The 17,195-nt window shown below is 48.4% G+C and overlaps 7 protein-coding genes across 14 annotated transcripts in view; 4 read left to right on the forward strand and 3 right to left on the reverse strand.

Moving 5' to 3' along the window:
• Positions 1 to 549: 549 nt before the first annotated feature.
• Samtor (S-adenosylmethionine sensor upstream of TORC1) lies at positions 550 to 1,668 on the forward strand. Its single transcript, XM_017159844.3, has one exon. It carries the CDS (start codon positions 639 to 641, stop codon positions 1,545 to 1,547), a length of 909 nt encoding a protein of 302 aa, XP_017015333.2. The 5' UTR covers positions 550 to 638; the 3' UTR covers positions 1,548 to 1,668.
• LOC108069672 (transcription factor grauzone) lies at positions 1,573 to 3,999 on the reverse strand. The gene is made up of 4 exons (XM_017159843.3): positions 3,766 to 3,999; positions 2,426 to 3,702; positions 1,978 to 2,368; positions 1,573 to 1,916 (listed from the first exon to the last, which is right to left on the reverse strand). Exons 1-4 carry the CDS (start codon positions 3,880 to 3,882, stop codon positions 1,671 to 1,673), a joined length of 2,031 nt encoding a protein of 676 aa, XP_017015332.2. The 5' UTR covers positions 3,883 to 3,999; the 3' UTR covers positions 1,573 to 1,670.
• A 181-nt stretch (positions 4,000 to 4,180) lies between these two features.
• On the forward strand, positions 4,181 to 7,781 carry LOC108069654 (uncharacterized). Its single transcript, XM_017159809.3, has 6 exons — positions 4,181 to 4,387; positions 5,719 to 5,820; positions 5,874 to 6,077; positions 6,136 to 6,773; positions 6,835 to 7,056; positions 7,112 to 7,781. Exons 1-6 carry the CDS (start codon positions 4,229 to 4,231, stop codon positions 7,314 to 7,316), a joined length of 1,530 nt encoding a protein of 509 aa, XP_017015298.2. The 5' UTR covers positions 4,181 to 4,228; the 3' UTR covers positions 7,317 to 7,781.
• LOC108069656 (uncharacterized) lies at positions 4,449 to 5,571 on the forward strand. The gene is made up of 2 exons (XM_017159814.3): positions 4,449 to 5,057; positions 5,120 to 5,571. Exons 1-2 carry the CDS (start codon positions 4,648 to 4,650, stop codon positions 5,331 to 5,333), a joined length of 624 nt encoding a protein of 207 aa, XP_017015303.1. The 5' UTR covers positions 4,449 to 4,647; the 3' UTR covers positions 5,334 to 5,571.
• LOC108069655 (uncharacterized) lies at positions 7,599 to 11,375 on the reverse strand. Its single transcript, XM_017159810.3, has 3 exons — positions 11,048 to 11,375; positions 10,929 to 10,986; positions 7,599 to 8,120 (listed from the first exon to the last, which is right to left on the reverse strand). The coding sequence occupies exons 1-3, from the start codon at positions 11,297 to 11,299 to the stop codon at positions 7,795 to 7,797; spliced, it is 636 nt and encodes a 211-aa protein (XP_017015299.2). The 5' UTR covers positions 11,300 to 11,375; the 3' UTR covers positions 7,599 to 7,794.
• On the forward strand, positions 8,706 to 10,924 carry Adck1 (aarF domain containing kinase 1). Of its 2 annotated transcripts, none has more exons than XM_017159806.3 (4): positions 8,706 to 8,844; positions 9,183 to 10,297; positions 10,354 to 10,449; positions 10,513 to 10,924. In XM_017159806.3, the coding sequence occupies exons 2-4, from the start codon at positions 9,185 to 9,187 to the stop codon at positions 10,855 to 10,857; spliced, it is 1,554 nt and encodes a 517-aa protein (XP_017015295.2). In that variant the 5' UTR covers positions 8,706 to 8,844; positions 9,183 to 9,184; the 3' UTR covers positions 10,858 to 10,924. The 2 variants fall into 2 exon arrangements, with proteins under 2 accessions (XP_017015295.2, XP_070068252.1); XM_070212151.1 differs by lacking the exon at positions 8,706 to 8,844 and adding an exon at positions 8,977 to 9,115.
• A 1,005-nt stretch (positions 11,376 to 12,380) lies between the features above and the next one.
• LOC108066437 (homeotic protein ultrabithorax) overlaps positions 12,381 to 17,195 on the reverse strand; it is a 29,072-nt gene continuing 24,257 nt past the window's right edge. For all 7 annotated transcript variants that reach the window (XM_070212152.1, XM_070212153.1, XM_044393238.2 and 4 more), the window contains one exon: positions 12,381 to 13,154. Coding sequence is in view for 1 of the 7 variants with exons in the window: in XM_070212153.1 (XP_070068254.1) it covers positions 13,134 to 13,154 (21 nt within the window). In the remaining 6 variants the exon portion in view is untranslated. The remainder of the gene's footprint in view (positions 13,155 to 17,195) is intronic.

Consider the following 17,195-nt stretch of genomic DNA (forward strand, 5'->3'; position numbering starts at 1 on the left):
AATATAAAAAATAAAGTAATAACGGTTAGGTTTATTATTTGGTCCGTTACTTTTTTTAAATTCGGGTCTGTAGCTATAGCTATAATCGATTCCGATTACCTATGTCTTGATAGCAATACCAGTGCTGTCATTTTGTCCTTTTTCCGGATAGAATCAAAATATGTTCTATTTTAAACGCCTTTTATATAAAAAATATTTACGGACAGGGTCCGGAAATAAGTGCTTGTTTCGTAAACAAGTTTTTAAGCTTTAATATTATGTCCCCTATACATTTAAAAATGGTTGTAATGCACTTCCCATTTTAATAATACTATAATATTACGTATACGCATAAATATAATATTAGCTATTAAATAATCAGGCGAGGAAGGCAGTGAGTCGGACACAAATTATAATTACATAATTGAATTAGATATTTAATCCATTTAAATTAAGTACTACTTTGAACGCGTAGGTTAAGGAATGAAATGGTTGAAATGTTAGATATTACGTATACGCATATAAAATTAAATTTCCAGCTTTTTTATGGCTTATCTGGCGTGTTTTTTTGGCAGCACTGATACCCACTGATACTGAACCCACGCACGCGAGACCTCCGTTGTAAACAATCCGAACGAGTCCCCTTAAACGCTTGCGGAATGGCCACCGAAGAGCACCAGCGCCTGGCCGGCATCGTGAAGAGCTGCCACGAGAGCCTGCGGCAGCTGACGAAGGAGCTGGGCGCCCGGGCGGCCTGGCAGGAGCACACGAGTCCGCGGAACGCCAAGCGGCTGGCGGAGTACGCCAAGGCCATGCGCCAACTGGCGTCCATATGGGAGACCAACGAGGGCAATGTGGAGCTGCAGGCGCGCAGCCGCATCAAGTGGGCCATCGACTACATCACCAAGTACTTCTTCACCGAGGGCATCTACCTGCAGAAGCGCCAGCGGGAGCAGCGCCTGCTGGAGTCCTACAGAGCGGAGGGCAAGCTGGGCGAGGTGGAGTGCCGGCTGATGGAGGAGCCGCCGGACAGGCTGCACGTGCTGGACGTGGGCAGCTGCTTCAATCCCTTCTCCAGTGCCCCCCACCTCGAGGTAACCGCCCTGGATCTGTGCCCCGCCACCGAAGACGTTCTGCAGGCGGACTTCCTCAAGGTGGAGGTGGTGCCGGAAATAGACGGGCCCCAGCTGGAGGCGGGCAGCGTAAGGAGGCTTCCGGCGAACCACTACGAGTGCGTCATCTTCAGCCTGCTGCTGGAGTACATGCCCAGCGCGGAGCAGCGGCTGCAGTGCTGCCTGAAGGCCTACGATCTGCTGCTGCCCGAGGGCATCCTCGTGCTCATCACACCCGACTCGCAGCACGTGGGCAAGAACGCGCACCTGATGAAGAACTGGCGCTACTCGCTGGCCAGGATCGGCCTGCTGCGGGTGCGCTTCGAGAAGCTGCCGCACATCTCGTGCATGGTCTTCCGCAAGGCCATCAGCCGGGAGCTCTCCCGCCACTGGGCGAGCGTCCACCGGGAGGAGGGGATGTGCGAGGAGATCCGGATACCGCAGGATGATAACTAGATAGCCAGATAAGAGGCCCCATAAATTACATTGTCCATGTCTACTTGTTTATGGCCTAACTTATCTGTGTGCTAAGTGCGAGTTAATAATAATGGTTGGCGATTTATCTACTATCTATAAATGCTACTGCTTCTGTTCCTGCGACTGGGGGAACAGGGCGGCGCCCGTCGTCTGGCGCTTCTTCATCGCCGAGGTGGCGCCCTGCGAAATCTTCATGATGTTCGGCGGCAGCGGCTTCTTCCTGTCCGCCTCCCACTCGGCGCGGTGGAGTCGCTGGCGGTGCTTGTACATGTTGGCGTTGGAGAAGAACGTCATGGGGCAGTTGGGGCAGGTGTAGAGCACCTCGCCGGTGTGGGTGGAAGTGTGTTCCTGTTGGATTAGATGGGTTTATGAATCTTATCTCTCTGTTCTCTCAAGACCTTAAACTCACCCGCAGATCCTGCGGTCTTTTAAAGGCCTTCTCGCACATCCCGCACTTGAACTTGCGCTCGCACAAATGGTTGTGGTAAATGTGCCGCTTGAGGGCCCTGGAATTGGTGGACGTCTTGTTGCAGATGTGGCAGCGGTGCTCCCCGCCCGGCGGCTCGTGCACCGTGTTCATGTGCTGCTTCAGTCCGGACAAGTGGCGCAGCCAGGTGCCGCAGATCTCGCACTGCACGGGATCGGGCTTGGGACGCGGCTCCTCGGAATGCTCCAGCTCGTGGTGCTTCTTGAGATTCGTTTGCGAGCGCAGCGTCTTGCCGCACTTGTCGCAGATGATGGCCGTTTCGGGGTCGTGCATGTACTTCAAGTGCTCCTTCAGCTTGCGCTCCGTGGGGATTCTGAAGGCATTGGGAGATTAGTTAGGGAATAAGCTACAAAGAATCAATAAAACCCACTTCTTGTTGCACTCCGGACAGGAGTACTTGAACTCCGACTTGGGCACGTGCTTGGACACGTAGTGGTACTCTATGGCCGCCTTGGTGATGAAGCTCTTGGGGCACTTCTCGCACTGGTAGACGGGCTTCTCCTTGGGCTCCGCCTTGACCTCCGGATTCGCGTGCGTCTGCTCGTGAACCTCGAGGCTGCGCGAGTCCTGGAACACGCGGCCGCACTGGGAGCACATGAAGTGCTCCGGGTTCTTGTGCACCAGCACGTGCTCCGCCAGCGCCTTGCGGATGTGGAACTTGCGCCCGCAGCACTGCATCCAGCCAGACTCGATGTTGTGCGAGAGGCGCTGGTGGCGGCGCATGTCGGCAAAGTTCTGCACCAGCAGGTTGCAGATGGCGCAGGGGAACTTCTTGAAGAACTGCAGGATGATCTCGTCGTACTCGCTCTGCTGCAGCTTCCGGCGCTCGATCTCCTCGCGGCTGAGGCGCACGGGCGGCACCAGCGGCTTCTCGCGCTTGCGGTACTTCTTGGGCTTCACCACCACCCGCTTGGGAATCTCGGCGTACCGCTCCTCGGGCTCAATGTCCGGCAAACTATGGTCTGAGTCCTCGCCACTGCTGTCGCTAGACGAGCTGCCGCTGTCGTCGGTGCCCAGGACGGCCTCGGGAGCCACAAACTCCATGTCATTGTCCTTGGCATCGTCTACGTCGTCGTCTTCTTCGTCGGAGTCCAGTTCCTTCTTGGGCGAAGCAGGCGGCTCCGGCTTGGCCTTGGGCGGACGACCACGCCGCGTGCTCCTGCGCAGCGGGAGGCCCTTCGCTGGTCCATTGGAGCTGCTTTTGACTTCGGATGACAGGAAATCCGCTAGCGGAGCATCCGAGTCGCTGTCCACTGGCCGTTCGTTCTTGATGCGCCGCTTTGGGTGCGGAGAACCGTCGTTGGGGGAGCCCCGCCGCTTGGTGGCAGGCCTGGTTTCCGTGTCAACCGGGTCCTCCAGGAGTTCCAGCTTGGGCAGCGGCTCCAGCTCGTTCACCTCCACCTTGACCTCGCTGGGGGCGAAGAAGCCCTCGGCCAGGGCGTCCAGTTCGGCGGAGAAGAGCGGGTTGGTGGCCACCTCCACCTCCACCTCCGTCTGGCCGCAGAACTCGATCTGCACGCTCTTGGAGTCGCTGCTCCTGGTGGCCACCTGGTGCAGGCCGGAGACCCGCTGGTGGAACTCCTCGAAGCTCCTGACGCAGGCCCAGCACTCCCGGCAGACCGACGCATCCTTGCCCGCCGTCAGGACCTGTGGAATACCGAAATGTTGATCCTAGATCACCTGAACTTTCGATTATGGCGCACAGCTTACCTCGGAGAACGAAAAGTGTTTAATGATGGTCGCCCTGATGTTCTGGCGGACGCCCTCCGGCGACTGCAGCAGGTGGCCGGCATAGGAGGTGGACAGGCAAAGCACGCAGGCCGTCATGATGTAACCGGTTCTAGTTGCAAGCTCCTAATTCAGCTCCATTTCCACTCACAAAGTTTTGTTTACGAATTTGCGAAAAATTGTTGTCCAAAGCCAAGCAGGGTTGTCAGGTGCGTGCAACTAGAGGTGGCCTAAGAACTAACCGATAGGTGGTTGTACGTGCTATATGACAAACGGTCCCTCTTAGCGGTGTCCCCCACCTATTATAGTATTTTTCTTGGAATAAATACCAAAACATAGCACGCACATTGCGAAATCAGCTGTTGCGTCGCGTCTGCAGAGAATCTCTTAAAGATCGTGGAGTTTTAATATTTTTACATCGTTTTAAGAACGTTTTGCTAGCAAAATGGGAAAGCCAAGGAGCAAAAAGGATCGCCATAAGGCCAGGAAGGAGAAACAACGTTGGCACAAGCGCGGTCTGGCCTCCACAAAGGCCTTTAACATCCTGCTCAAGCTATCCGACGAGGATCCCCAAAGGGAAGCGGATCCTGGCCCCTCATCCTCGGTAAGTTTCTTTATAAAACTATCCATTTTTGCGACATTTCCGAGTTCGCGTCGGTGGCACGCGCATCTTTCCGTTTTCCCGCGAGTGGCAACCAACCAGTGCGCAACCGCCGGCGCCCAACTCCCCACATTCCCAGCGAATAGTGAAAAGTTCCAGAAAGCCAAGCTCCAGCCAACCTGAATCATCGCTGTCTGGGCCAGTAAATCCAAATCCAAGAGGCCAAAAACCGAGAAACCCACCAAAACCAAGAACCCGAAGCCATGGAGAAGATCTGGAAGAAAGTGTGCGAGCACCACGACGTCCCGGAGCAGGTGGCCAACGAGTGGTTCGCCCGCATCCAGCAGCACCTGAGCTCCGAGGATCCCGCTCGCGCCTACCACAACTGGCAGGAGATGATGCAGCGCAAGGAGCCGCACCTGGCGGGCGTGGCCAATCCCAACATCGTGCTGGCCGCCTTCTTCCAGTACTACCACTTCGACGGCAACCGCAGCTGCGCCGAGCAGAACTGCGAGGTCTTCGAGGAGTTCTGCCAGGACGCCGTCATCGAGGATGACCACGCCAAGAGCCTGGTGTGCAATCTGCTGGGCCGCAAGACCCCCGAGAACCAGTTGACCTGGTGCCACGACGACGAGGCCAACTTGCTGCAGGACGTGGACCTCGTGGTGCTGGCGTGAGTATATCTACCCCTATATCATTATTCCCCCATCTTATCTGTATTTTCACCCACTCCAGGGCCTCCCCCGAGGAGTACAAGCACTACACCACCCTGCTCCGCTCGGAGTACGCCAATCTGGACGACGCCACCTACAAGGCCATGCGCATCAAGGTGCTGGAGACCCTGCTGATGATACCATCCATCTATGCCACCGGGGACTACCACGACAAGTACGAGGAGCTGGCCCGCGCCAACATACGCAACGAGATCGGCGAGCTGAAGAAACAGTAGAGTTGGACTACAAGATCGAAGGAATGCGACGGGGCTGCTGCTTTGTTTACTGCTATTGAGTTGTGTACTTACCGGCCGTTTTACCTCGTTTCGACTGCAAGGCATCTACCTAATTTTACTCCTAAGTCAAGTTTGTAATCAAAATCACTTTCCTAGTTAGTGTGTACGCCTAGATATATACGTAAGCCCTGTAGACTCTCCAGCTCACAATAAACTTGATGTAAATGATGTACCAAAAGCTGTAGTTTCACTCAAAGCACTTAAAGAACCAAAAGAAATATAAGAAACGCAGTAAGTAGGAAAAGTAACACTAGAATTACTTTTCTACAAATACGATAGAGTCACATATGTATGAAATTAAACGGACTATCTTTCCCCCGAATAGGTTGAAACACAAGAAACAGCGGTGTCCAGTTCAACTCCCGATATGCCGAATGCAGCGGCTCAGCCAAAGGGTTTCAGGAAGTTCAGAGATCCCCAGCCCAAGGTAACTCATCGAATTCTATAGATATTCCAATTATGGCATGCGATCTTCTGCAGAACTCTCCCAAAAGACTGAAGCGAAAGGCGATTCAAAAGAAGAAACTTGATCGCGAGTTGGTAACCAAACTACTCAGCTCTATCAAAAAGAAGTACAAGGTCCAGAATAACCATCAAATCAAGCGCAGGCTAGACTTTCGCAATAAAGAATCGCCGATTAAAAATGTTGTGCTGCCCAAACCAAAGTTCTACAGACCGCAGAAGGTAAAACTATTATTTAATATTAAAAACCACAGTTTTATACAGTTAAAATCATATTCAGGCTGCTGTAATTTCTGCGGAAAACCAAAATGACACCATTGAAGACGGAGAAATTGTCGAGGAGCTGGTGAGCAGCGACGACGACGACTGCGTGCTACTGGAAACCCCCAATGTCTCCATAAACATTGAAGATGATGAGGAAGATGATCAGCCCAGCACAAGTGGGAAACTCCTTAAGGATATAGTTGAAGATTCCAATGGCGAGGTTGCTTTGCGGGTAAAACCGAAGACGGAAAATCCAGTGTTGTACTCTACAATACTCAAAACGGAACCACCGCCACCCATCATCAACTTGGATGAAGTACCTGAAGCAGAGCCAACTGCAGCGGTAGACAACAACGATTCAGTAATATTCATTGAAGACACTATTGGCGGAGAAGATTTCATCCCCATCCCATCGTATTCGCCGCCTTTAAGGAAGGGAAAGAAGAAAAGGAGAAGTGAAAGGCTAAAGGCGGAATCGCCCAAAAAGAAGACCGCGCGGATGAATGACAGCCTTTTCACCACTGCCGAAAAGAAGAAGCTTGGCGATTACAATAGCAACACATTTAATCCCTCGGAGGAGGCGGGAGAGACTGCTGATAAGCCAAAAACGAATAAGCGATCTGTTATCATCGATGGCAGCAATGTGGCCTTTGCGTGAGTTTCCCATAGTTACCTACTTCTATTGAGATTTAACTATCCCATCTTCAACCCACAGCCATGGAAACTCGAACATCTTCTCCTCAGAGGGAATAAAGTATTGCTTGCAGTACTTTGAAAAGATAGGCCACGAAGTGAAGGCTGTGATTCCGATGTTCCGGAAGAACACCCACAAGTCCTCGAATCCCGAGCTCCTTGACAAGCTGCACAAGGAGGGCAAGATAGTGTTTACGCCGTGCAAAAACATTCCCGGCCAAATGTCATCCAGTTACGATGATCGGTGAGCTTCTTAGATGTTTTCCTGTGAATATAATAATAAGACCAATCTATTTCAGCTTCATATTGCAGCTGGCATACGAAAAGAACGCTGCCGTCGTTTCCAACGACAACTACAGAGACCTCATTGACGAGAATCCGGCCTTCAAAAAGATCGTGGAGAATCGCGTCCTTGGCTACTCGTGGTGCGACAACATATTCATTCTCCCCAAAGATCCCTACGGTCGCTGGGGACCCACACTCGATGAAATTTTAAGATGCTAGGACAGTTGGTTGATTTGTTAGCAATCCTTATCTTATCTATGTGAAATTTGTTTAGTTTCGTGTTGATATTCGCGGTCCATTCAACTTTATTTTCCTATATATTTTTCAAGTAGCGTTTAGTTTGTCAAAAATTATTTACTCACTTTGCATTGAATAATTTTCAGTTAGAAAAAATTCTTTTCTAATGCATCACCGAGTATTCTTCTGATATTATAATTCAAATAGCATTTAGTTGGTTAGAACTCATAAATTATTAATCTGCATTTAATCACCTCGTTTCCATTTAATAGTTTTCAGCCAAAAAAGTTTATTTTCTTTTAACTCTGTAAATATGTGGCGTGTTTTTGTGCGAATCCACCCGAAATTAAGCAATTCTCGAGGAGCAAAGTTTATATACATTAGCAAAACTGTACAGGTGTCTCGTATGGTGTATAAATAAGAATAAATGTGTAAGATTCCTCCGAATCGCAATGCTGAGTTACACCACCGGTGGCTGTCCGTTGACCAAAAACACGGTGGTTGTGGTGGAGGACGTGGTCGTGGTGGCCACATTCGCCTCGTAGACCGGCGGTGGTTCGTTGATTCCAGCAGCCAGATTGGGATTGCTCGCCTCCAAGCTGGTGGCTATGGTCAGGGTGCTGTCCTGCTTTCGCTCGCTGAAAGCGGCCTCGTCGTAGCTGGGCGGCAGATCCAAGGTCTTGGGCAGCACACTGACCTCATCCTGGGTATTCATGCACACGTTGCTGACTCCGCCGGAGCCGCCGTTGCAATTGTTCGTCACATTAATCTCCATTTGGCGACGGGCTGCGGGGAAACAAGGAGAGTTAAAAAAGCCTTTCACTTCATAATGGGTTCTATATCAATTACTACTTTGAACATTTTCTCATAAATAACTAAAGTTAATAATTAAATTATATTAAATTTAAATCTGCCCTGTAAAGTATAAGTAATAGTTTACGAATAGGTTGATATTAAGTAGAATATAATGATATTAAAAGATATGGCCATTTCAGTTGCCTAAAATATAAACAATAATTGCATTTAAAAACGTTAGAAAAGTTTTAAAATGGAATATTAATTTAAGTGCAAATTACCTGTTCAATTTAAGAAAATGAAAAAATAAACTTAACATTGGATTTAAATAGGCGGTAACCGCTTTGCTCTGTTAACCGCTAACTGTTAACTGTTAACCGCTGACTGGAAGAGGCGTAGGTAGCTAGCCGTAGAGGGGTTTATTTCTAAAATGTAGTAATATTGTTTCTCTAAATATAGTTCGAACCTCACTTATTAATATCTGTTTCATATATTGCTATTAATATTTTCAGACAAATTGAAACCCCCTCGATAAGACCCTGGCTACGCCCTTGAACCCCGCTGCTGGGTCAGCTGCTCTGACGTCAGCCGATCAGCTGTTGCCGCCAACCGAGGCCCACGAAACTTGGAGCGCTGCGATTTAATCACAGACTTTGCTATTTCAACACCTACGCGCCGTCGAAGAAGCGGCGCCACCTGAAGCGCACAGAATCGAGTAAGTGAAACCATCGGCAGGCATTCCAAGCGAGCGTTGGCTCACCTTCGGCCAGGTGTGTTTACATAATGACGCTGGCCAAATCGCCGAGGTGAAAGTTTAGCTGCATGTGAGCCCCGGGCAAATGAAATGGGAAAATGTAAATGAAAATGTTTGTGGAGATGCAACAGGTTTGGAGGTCTCGAACTGGCCAAAATCAGTTGGCGGAGGCCAAGGTTCAAAGTGCACTGAGTGATTCATTTAGCGATTAATCGGAGGTGAAAGCCCTGAGGTTAATCGCCGTTGACACCTGTTGATTTCGCACACTAGACTGAGCAATTTCCCTGTTTTCCCTTCAGAGATGCTGCTGCGTCGCGTTCTGGGCTACGGAGTCGTGGGCGCCGGACTGGCCTCCGCCGGCTGGAGCCTGCACACCAACGACTACGACCCCAACTCGCTGGGCATCGTCCGGCTGTCCCGATCCGCGGCCGCCGTCGTGGACGTGGCACTCACCTACAAGCGGGAGCTCTACTACAGGGAGTGGGACAAGGAGACGCCCGAGTACAAGGCGGAGAAGAGCCGCGTCCACAAGATTGCGGCCGAGAAGCTGCTCCAGCTGATCTGCACGAACAGGGGCGTCTACATCAAGGTGGGCCAGCACATCGGGGCCCTGGAGTACCTGCTGCCCAAGGAGTTTGTGCAGACCATGAAGGTGCTGCACTCGGACGCGCCGCAGAACCCCATCGAGGACCTGTACAAGGTGATCCGGCAGGACCTGCGCTGCAATCCCGAGGACATATTCGACAGCTTCGAGCGGGAGCCGCTGGGAACCGCCTCGCTGGCCCAGGTGCACAAGGCGCGGCTCAAGAGCGGCGAGGTGGTGGCCGTCAAGGTGCAGCACCCCTACGTCAAGGGCAACTCCCGCGTGGACATGAAGACCATGGAACTGGCGGTCAGCGTGCTGGCGCGCATTTTCCCCGACTTCAAGATCCACTGGCTGGTGGAGGAGTCCAAGAAGAACCTGCCCATCGAACTGGACTTCTTGAATGAGGGACGCAACGCCGAGAAGGTGGCCAAGCAGTTCGAGAAGTACTCCTGGCTGCGGGTGCCCAAGATCTACTGGGAGTTCAGCTCCTCCCGCGTCCTGGTCATGGAGTACCTGGAAGGCGGCCACGTCACGGACCTGGACTACATCCGGCGGAACAAAATCGACTCCTTTGCGGTGGCCAATCGCATCGGGCAGCTGTACTCCGAGATGATCTTCCGCACCGGCTTCGTGCACAGCGATCCGCATCCGGGCAACATCCTGGTGAGACGCACTCCGAAGGACAGCCTGGAAATCGTTCTGCTGGACCACGGGCTCTATGCCAATCTGACGGACAAGTTCCGCTACGATTACTCCAATCTCTGGCTGAGCATTCTCAACGTGGACCGCAAGGCGATGAGGCAGCACAGCGAGCAGCTGGGCATTAAGGTATTTAGCAGGGCCAAGTTATCCGTTGGAATCTTTCTAACTTATCTTTGTTCCAGGGTGATCTTTATGGCCTGTTTGCCTGCATGGTGACGGGACGACCCTGGGAGACGGTGATGCAGGGCCTCACCAAAGTCAAATATTCCAAAGAAGAGGTGCGTTTGTTTAGGACTAACAATTTACCAGTTACTCATGGTATTCCCTTCCTAATCCCGCAGAAGAACACGCTACAGAACAACACGTCGCTGGTGCTGCCGCATATCTCCGATGTCCTCGAGCAGGTGGACCGCCAGATGCTGCTTATCCTGAAGACCAACGACCTGATTCGCGGCATCGAGTCCACGCTGCGCACCCAGAACCGGATGACCGCCTTCTGGGTGATGTCCAAGTGCTGCGTGCAGAGCTCCTACGCCGAGCAGCGAACCCAGCAGTCCATCTCCTCGTCGCGGATCCTCTGGCTGCGGGTGCGCGAGCGATGGGAGCTGCTGAAGCTCAACTGTTACTACCTCTACCTGGGACTGATTAACTTCGGTTTCTTCGAAGCACTCAAGCAGGTTATTTAGGCTAAGGAATGTGGACCTGGACCCCCTATTAAAAGTACAAAACTCGTGAGGAGCCTGGAAAGGGAAATTACCTCGTTGTCTCTGCTGGGCGAGATTCCGGGCAGTTAGCTCCCGCTTGCGTTTGGCGCTCTTCGTGGGGAGAGAGTGGATCATGAGTGGATCGTTGGCAGGAGCTGGAGGATTCGCTTACCATAATCATGGCCAGCGGAAAGGCGATGACAAACAGAAAGACCAGCACGATGTAAATGACGTAGCTGGGATAGAAGAACATGTAGGGACCGCCGTAGCCGCCATCGGTGATCCAAATGGTGACGGGCGTGGTGTAATTGTAGTCCACCTCCCCGGTCGAAATCGTACTTTCCGTGGTTAGGAATGTAGTGTTTCCCACCGAAGTTGTATTACTCAGCAGAGTGCTAACCGTTGTGTTTATGGCAGGAGCCATGTTTAAATTGGGGATTAATTACGCGCTGATTTATGTGATTTTTCGTTGTCTAAACAAGAAACTCTTTCCCTGACGAACCGAGGTAGCCGACTGAACCACTGGCCACCGAAATTGATAGGACATCCGGGCATTGGTCAGACATACCAGACCAAAAACCGAAGAACACACATATTTGCTTTGTAATCATTAGCTGATAAGGTGACAAAACCAGTGTCGAGCCAGGGCTTTGTTTTTTGTTCGTCGTTCGCAATTTATCTAATGAGGCGATATGATAAATGTGCGCAAATAGATATATATGTCTGAGCACACGCATAAATATATATTAATGTCGTCCATGATTTATAGCGGCCCAAGAACGTTCTCTCACCCATCATCTCAAGAACGAGTTCAGTGGCCCAACTGGGGCAAATATTTATGTTTGCTCTTCGGGAATGCCCCACTAACCACTCACCTTGCTCCTCCTTCAGGCGCAACGACATCGAATACGAGCGGGAGGCAATCAGAAGCACCTGGAAGGCGACACTTGGATTGGAATGGGAGGGAACTTAGGTAGACACTCACTCGCAGCAGGAAGAGCAGGAAACTCAAGACGCACAGGACCAGGAGAACGGCCCCCAGATCATCCATTTCGGGCTAAATGACCCACAGGCTGACCCACCGAATGAGTTGTTTTGGCCAATAACGTAAACCGTGATTCACTGCAAAGGCCTAAGCACATGTCAAAGTGATAAGATATAAGATATACGATATGGCCCCGAACTCTGATTACATTTTAAGCGGTTGATGGACTTTTTAGCACCTTGGTCTCCAGCCGCAGGGGATCCCTTCCAGACTAATGAGCAGTCGCTCGGCAAATGGCCAACTGGTGGATTGTGCAGGCCCAGTTATCTCGGGCCAGATTGCATTTTATGTTTGTGCCGGCTGTTATCTGTTTTCTCCCCGGGATTCTGCCCGTCAGTCAGTTGTTAACGCTTAATTGAAGCTAATCTAATGGTCGTTGGCTTTGTGTATATGCTTATACCTCGGCATTCTGGCCGAGGAACGACCCTTGACCCCAGGCAACCAGTGAAAACTCACAGACTTCTTTTCCAACACAAGTATATGTATTTCCAATGTTTCCCTTTGATTTGAAATCAATCGAACGAATGAAAAGCATCACACGAAAATTCTTAAATACTTAAGCACTACCGAACATCGATTTCGAGATAAATATTTCATTGAATTTTCAAATAGTGTTGTTTGTCGGATTACGGGCTAAATAAACCGATTGTATTTCGTTTTGGTTGCAACTCGAATAACATTCATATATGAATATGAAATTGGCACAATTTGTTTTTCATTGTTTTTGCATATGTGGTTTATATTTACTGATAATCGTCTCTGATTTTCGCAATTGAATTTCCGCTTTCTCGCCGGCTCCCAATTGAAATTGCAATTCGCAATTAATTTATTTATTTTATATATTTTGTTCACGCTCACTATTTGAGTTTTGTCCATAATAATGTCCACTCTATACACGGCATATATTGCGTATTTATGTAGGATATATGGCAGCGAAAGCTTCCTGTTAACCAGAAAAACATTTTTATCATTCCTCTCTCCGGGTTCTCGGCTATCGTGCTCTATTTGCCTCCGAACTTAATTGAAATCAAAATAGGAAAATAAGAAAATAAATGAAACGCAAACACCCGGGGTGAGTGTGTGTGTCCGTGTCCGCATACAATTGGCAGCCGCTGTAGAAGGTGTCAGTTGCAATTAATGGGCTCTGACCATTGTTAAACATTAAACTTTAATTAGCTGCAGTGTCCGAATCGGGGGAGTCCTGATTGGGCGACTACGCCATCCTGCCGTCCGCCTGTGTAAATAGAAATGCGGAAAGGTAAATAAGAGAGATGTTTATGCATGCCCACTCTCGCATAAAAATCACACACGAAATTTATTTTAATTTTTATGCACGGTCTGTGCTCATAAAAAATTCATAGACCCCTTGGCTTTTCCTAGCTTAAAATATTCCTTAAAGGCACATTTTTCATTCCTAAGAAAGCTACACCTTTTGTCAAGTTTCGTACACACCGAAATTGGTTTCGAAAGATAAGTTCACGTTGACATTTTAATTAATTTATCCCCCACTATGTCTTGTTAATAGTTTTGTGTTGCCTCCGAGTTTACAATGTAAACTCAAAATGCCAGCCATACAAGACCTTAATCAAATAAATACATATGAATACAAGGCCCACGCACAAGGTGAGGCTGGGTGGAAATTGTAGCAGGAACACACGACACAAATCAATTTGCATAAGGATAGAACTTTCCAACTTTTAGCATCGAGAGAAAACTTTGCTTTGTGGCGGGCGCCATAATCAAAAGCGACGATGGGTATGCACGTCTTGTATCAGGGATATCTTAAAAAAAACATCTAAAACTTGAAAATGTTTAAGGTGGTCTTATTGAATATTATTTCCGAATTTTGGTTTAGTTTTTAGTATTTGTTTTAGATTTTTATGTCTAGCCGTTTCGACTGCAGAAGAGTCTTCCGGTTTTCTGAGGACTGTTCTATTACTATATATCTTATTATTATTTGTTTTGTTTAATAATGAAGGCATATTTATCCTATGGATGTTAAACAAAATTAATATCTTAGAACTTTAGTGTAAAATAAGTTACTTCATAAATTTTTACCTTTTCATCTTTCTAAAATATCATTTTAATTCAAGTGCTAATCTCTTGGTTTGCATAATTAAGAATGGCAATCTCTCCATCACTATTTTTCTGTTCAGCTGGATGTCAGCAACAGGCCGAAGATATCAGTCCACCTGTCAGGCTGTCAGCACGTATATCATGATTTGTGGAACCCGGAGACATGGGCGTACCTCCCCCAATCTCCAAAGTCTTTGGCCTGTGTTTGAAATTAAATTGAAGGTATCTGAGAGTCGAATCTGTGGCATTTTCAACCTCTCACCCGCCCGTTTCCCCTGGCATGTGTGTATTAAATTTAAAATTCAAATTTATGAAACTGCAGCAGGAGAGATTCTCATCTCAGCAGAGCAATTCGTTGAAACTTCAAATCTGAGGCATTTGCTCGATGCTTTAACAATTAGATAGCATACATTTTGGGGCAGCCCCGAAAAAGAAGGGGAAACTTTCGTCCTTTCGGCACTTTTATGTGGTGTAAGCTGTCGAGTGTGGAAAGTTGCTCAGCTGGAATCAAGTTGTTAGCACAATTAGTGGGGGGCGTGATGCGATGCGATGGGAAGTGGGCAGTGAGTGAGGGGGCGTGGCCGCTGGCGGCTTTCATTATCGAAACGTGCTTTCACTTTGTCCATGAATGCTGAGCGAAATTAATTGCCGGCGGGCGGGAAAATGTGAAAATGCCGCCCCGGCGATTGCACAAAACTTTTGTTTGAATAATTTCATTAAGATTAATTTTCGGCAACAAAGGATCTGGAAAATTATAATTTATAATTAGCAGCCAGCGAAAGCGGTTCTGTTTGTTTTTCGCCCAGCCAAACGGAGATTTTATTGAAATTTTTAATTATGATTTTGTGTGCGTTTTGGGTTTTCTGTTGTTTTTTTACATTTGCCAAAAAGTTTTGTGTACATGGGCCATAAATGAGGTTTTCCTGCCGCAGAAACAAATTAAACTGGAGTCGAACTTAAAAGCGAGGTCAGTGGCAAAACGAAAACGAAACGCTGGACAATAAAGTTTAATGAATTACATTTTACGCGAAAAGGACGAGGACGAGGGCTCCAGCTGCTGGTAATCCTTGGACAAACAGCCGGGGAAACGAGGGCGGGCAAAAAGTCGAAAGGAAATGAAAATATGTCGACGGAAATGAGCATTGACGCCGTTGTCGTGACCCAGACATCCCTGTTTCGGAGTCCTTCGTCCTTTCTGCTCCTTTCCTTTGGTCAAGTCACATGCGCTGATTTCCCGACTGGTCGGTTGGGCCCAAGTTGCCATTTCATCATTGTCAACGGCCGCAGAACATCGAACAAACAATAAATATTGTAAACAATTTGTTTGGCCTGGCTGGGGAAATAGAAAGCCATGGCAAATATTTGCCCACGCCCGAGGCAGGCCGAAGCGGAAATCGTTTCCTCCAAGGAGCGGAGCAGGATCCCGGGGTTCCGGGGGGAAGTAGGGAGCTCTGTAAGCCCTTCGGGGCAATAAATTATCATCATCAGCAAATGGCAATGTGGTTCTTCCTGTCGCCGCTCCACCATCTCCTCCAGCCGCTCACAATTTCCAATTGCCATCCGGTTGCTGCGATTCCCAATCCCCCAATCCCCACTCTCCACTCCCCAGTTAAAACCCCTGGAAAACCCGGCCACGTAGGTAATGCGGCATTAATTAAATCAAGCATCATTAAGCGGGGGCGTGGCCTGTGGGCGTGCTGCGGTCGGGCTCTAATGGCAATTGCATTCGGTTTTGGATTTGGCTTTGGATTTGCACTGCACCGTGGTTAGGAGCACTTTAGCCAGGCCAGACTGTCAATAGCAGACCGCGGGGAACTTAAAAGTTTGATTTGGCGGGGCTGAGCTTCATTAATTTGGGAAACTACTTAAGGGAGACCACAGAAAAAAGTAACTATTTTTATCAGGATTCTGTATCAGACAGCTCAAATTTTATACGAAGATTGCTCTACATTTCTGTATAAATAAACGAATTAGTTTATTTTGTATTTATTTCTTAGTTTTTTATAAATGGGTGACCCAGAGGAGATTCGAAATATATTTATGGATTTTTTAGGAGGGTTACATCATGATATTTTGCAAAAAAGAAGAAATTTTCTGAAGTGTTCTTAATTGTAACTTGGTCAAAAATGGTCCCAAATAAAAAAACACATACTTGGGAAAAAAAAACAAAAACTTGGGCTTTTAATTGTTCCACTGAACAAAGTGTAGGTTTAATTGATCTATTTTCTGATGAAATAGCGACCACTGTCCAAATGGTAAATTGAAAATAAAAGCTAGCACACAAAATGTTTTAGCTTCTGTGGCCATTGCGTAAAATTTCATTTGCTGAGCACGGTTTTATGGCTGGCGCTTCTGTCTAACTGCCTTTCAGTGTGTGTGTGTGTGTGGAGTGGGTGCCCAATTGGCCATGTCGGGGAATCTAAGGTAAAATGATTTTTCAATGAAGCACAGTCGCCGTGGGCAGAAATTGCATAAGTAGCTCACTCGGGCGGGGCTTGGGTTTCTGTGTTGGCTTGGGATGGGTGATGGAGGGCCATGTTTTTTCGGCTAGCACCCTCTTTAGTGCATTGTCTTTTGGCCAAGCGGAATTCCACTGGGCGCCTGGCAAACGGCCAACAGCTGGCGGAGCTCTCGGGTGCCGCTCCTTGTGGGAGGAGGTTAAACAACACCAAATGCACTTGGCCAACACCCACATAGTCGAGCACACACATTGGCAACATGCTACACGCAGCGTTTCTACACGGGGAAAAATTATGCTGTTCTGTTGGGTGAATTTCATATTTTTTATTTCCATTATTTAAAGGGAATTTTTTCGTTCCTTGCAAATATAAGTGTTTTAATAGTATTTTGCAAGAGGAACAACAAGGAATCATTTTCAAATGTGATGTGTGATATTCTCTCCTTACATTTTGTACCTCTTTTGGTGATTTTCTAAAATAGTAAGCATCTTTTTCTCAGTGCATCATTGTAGACACTAAGCCTCCTGGGCTTAGACGGTAGGCTTTGGACGCTTTGGCTGCCAGGAAGCAGCGGAGCATGGCCAAAGGGGAGGGGGCGGGGTAAGGAGGTTAGAGGATTCCCAGCCGAGGAGCATCCTATTTATTGCCACCGCTTGTAGCAGTCATTACTCACTCGGCACAAGGACTACTGGCTCTTTAAATTTCATTTGGTAAATGTAATTCGATTTAAGTTCCGCTCT

Source organism: Drosophila takahashii, chromosome 2R (assembly GCF_030179915.1).
Source record: "Drosophila takahashii strain IR98-3 E-12201 chromosome 2R, DtakHiC1v2, whole genome shotgun sequence".
Classification (NCBI taxonomy): domain Eukaryota; kingdom Metazoa; phylum Arthropoda; class Insecta; order Diptera; family Drosophilidae; genus Drosophila; species Drosophila takahashii.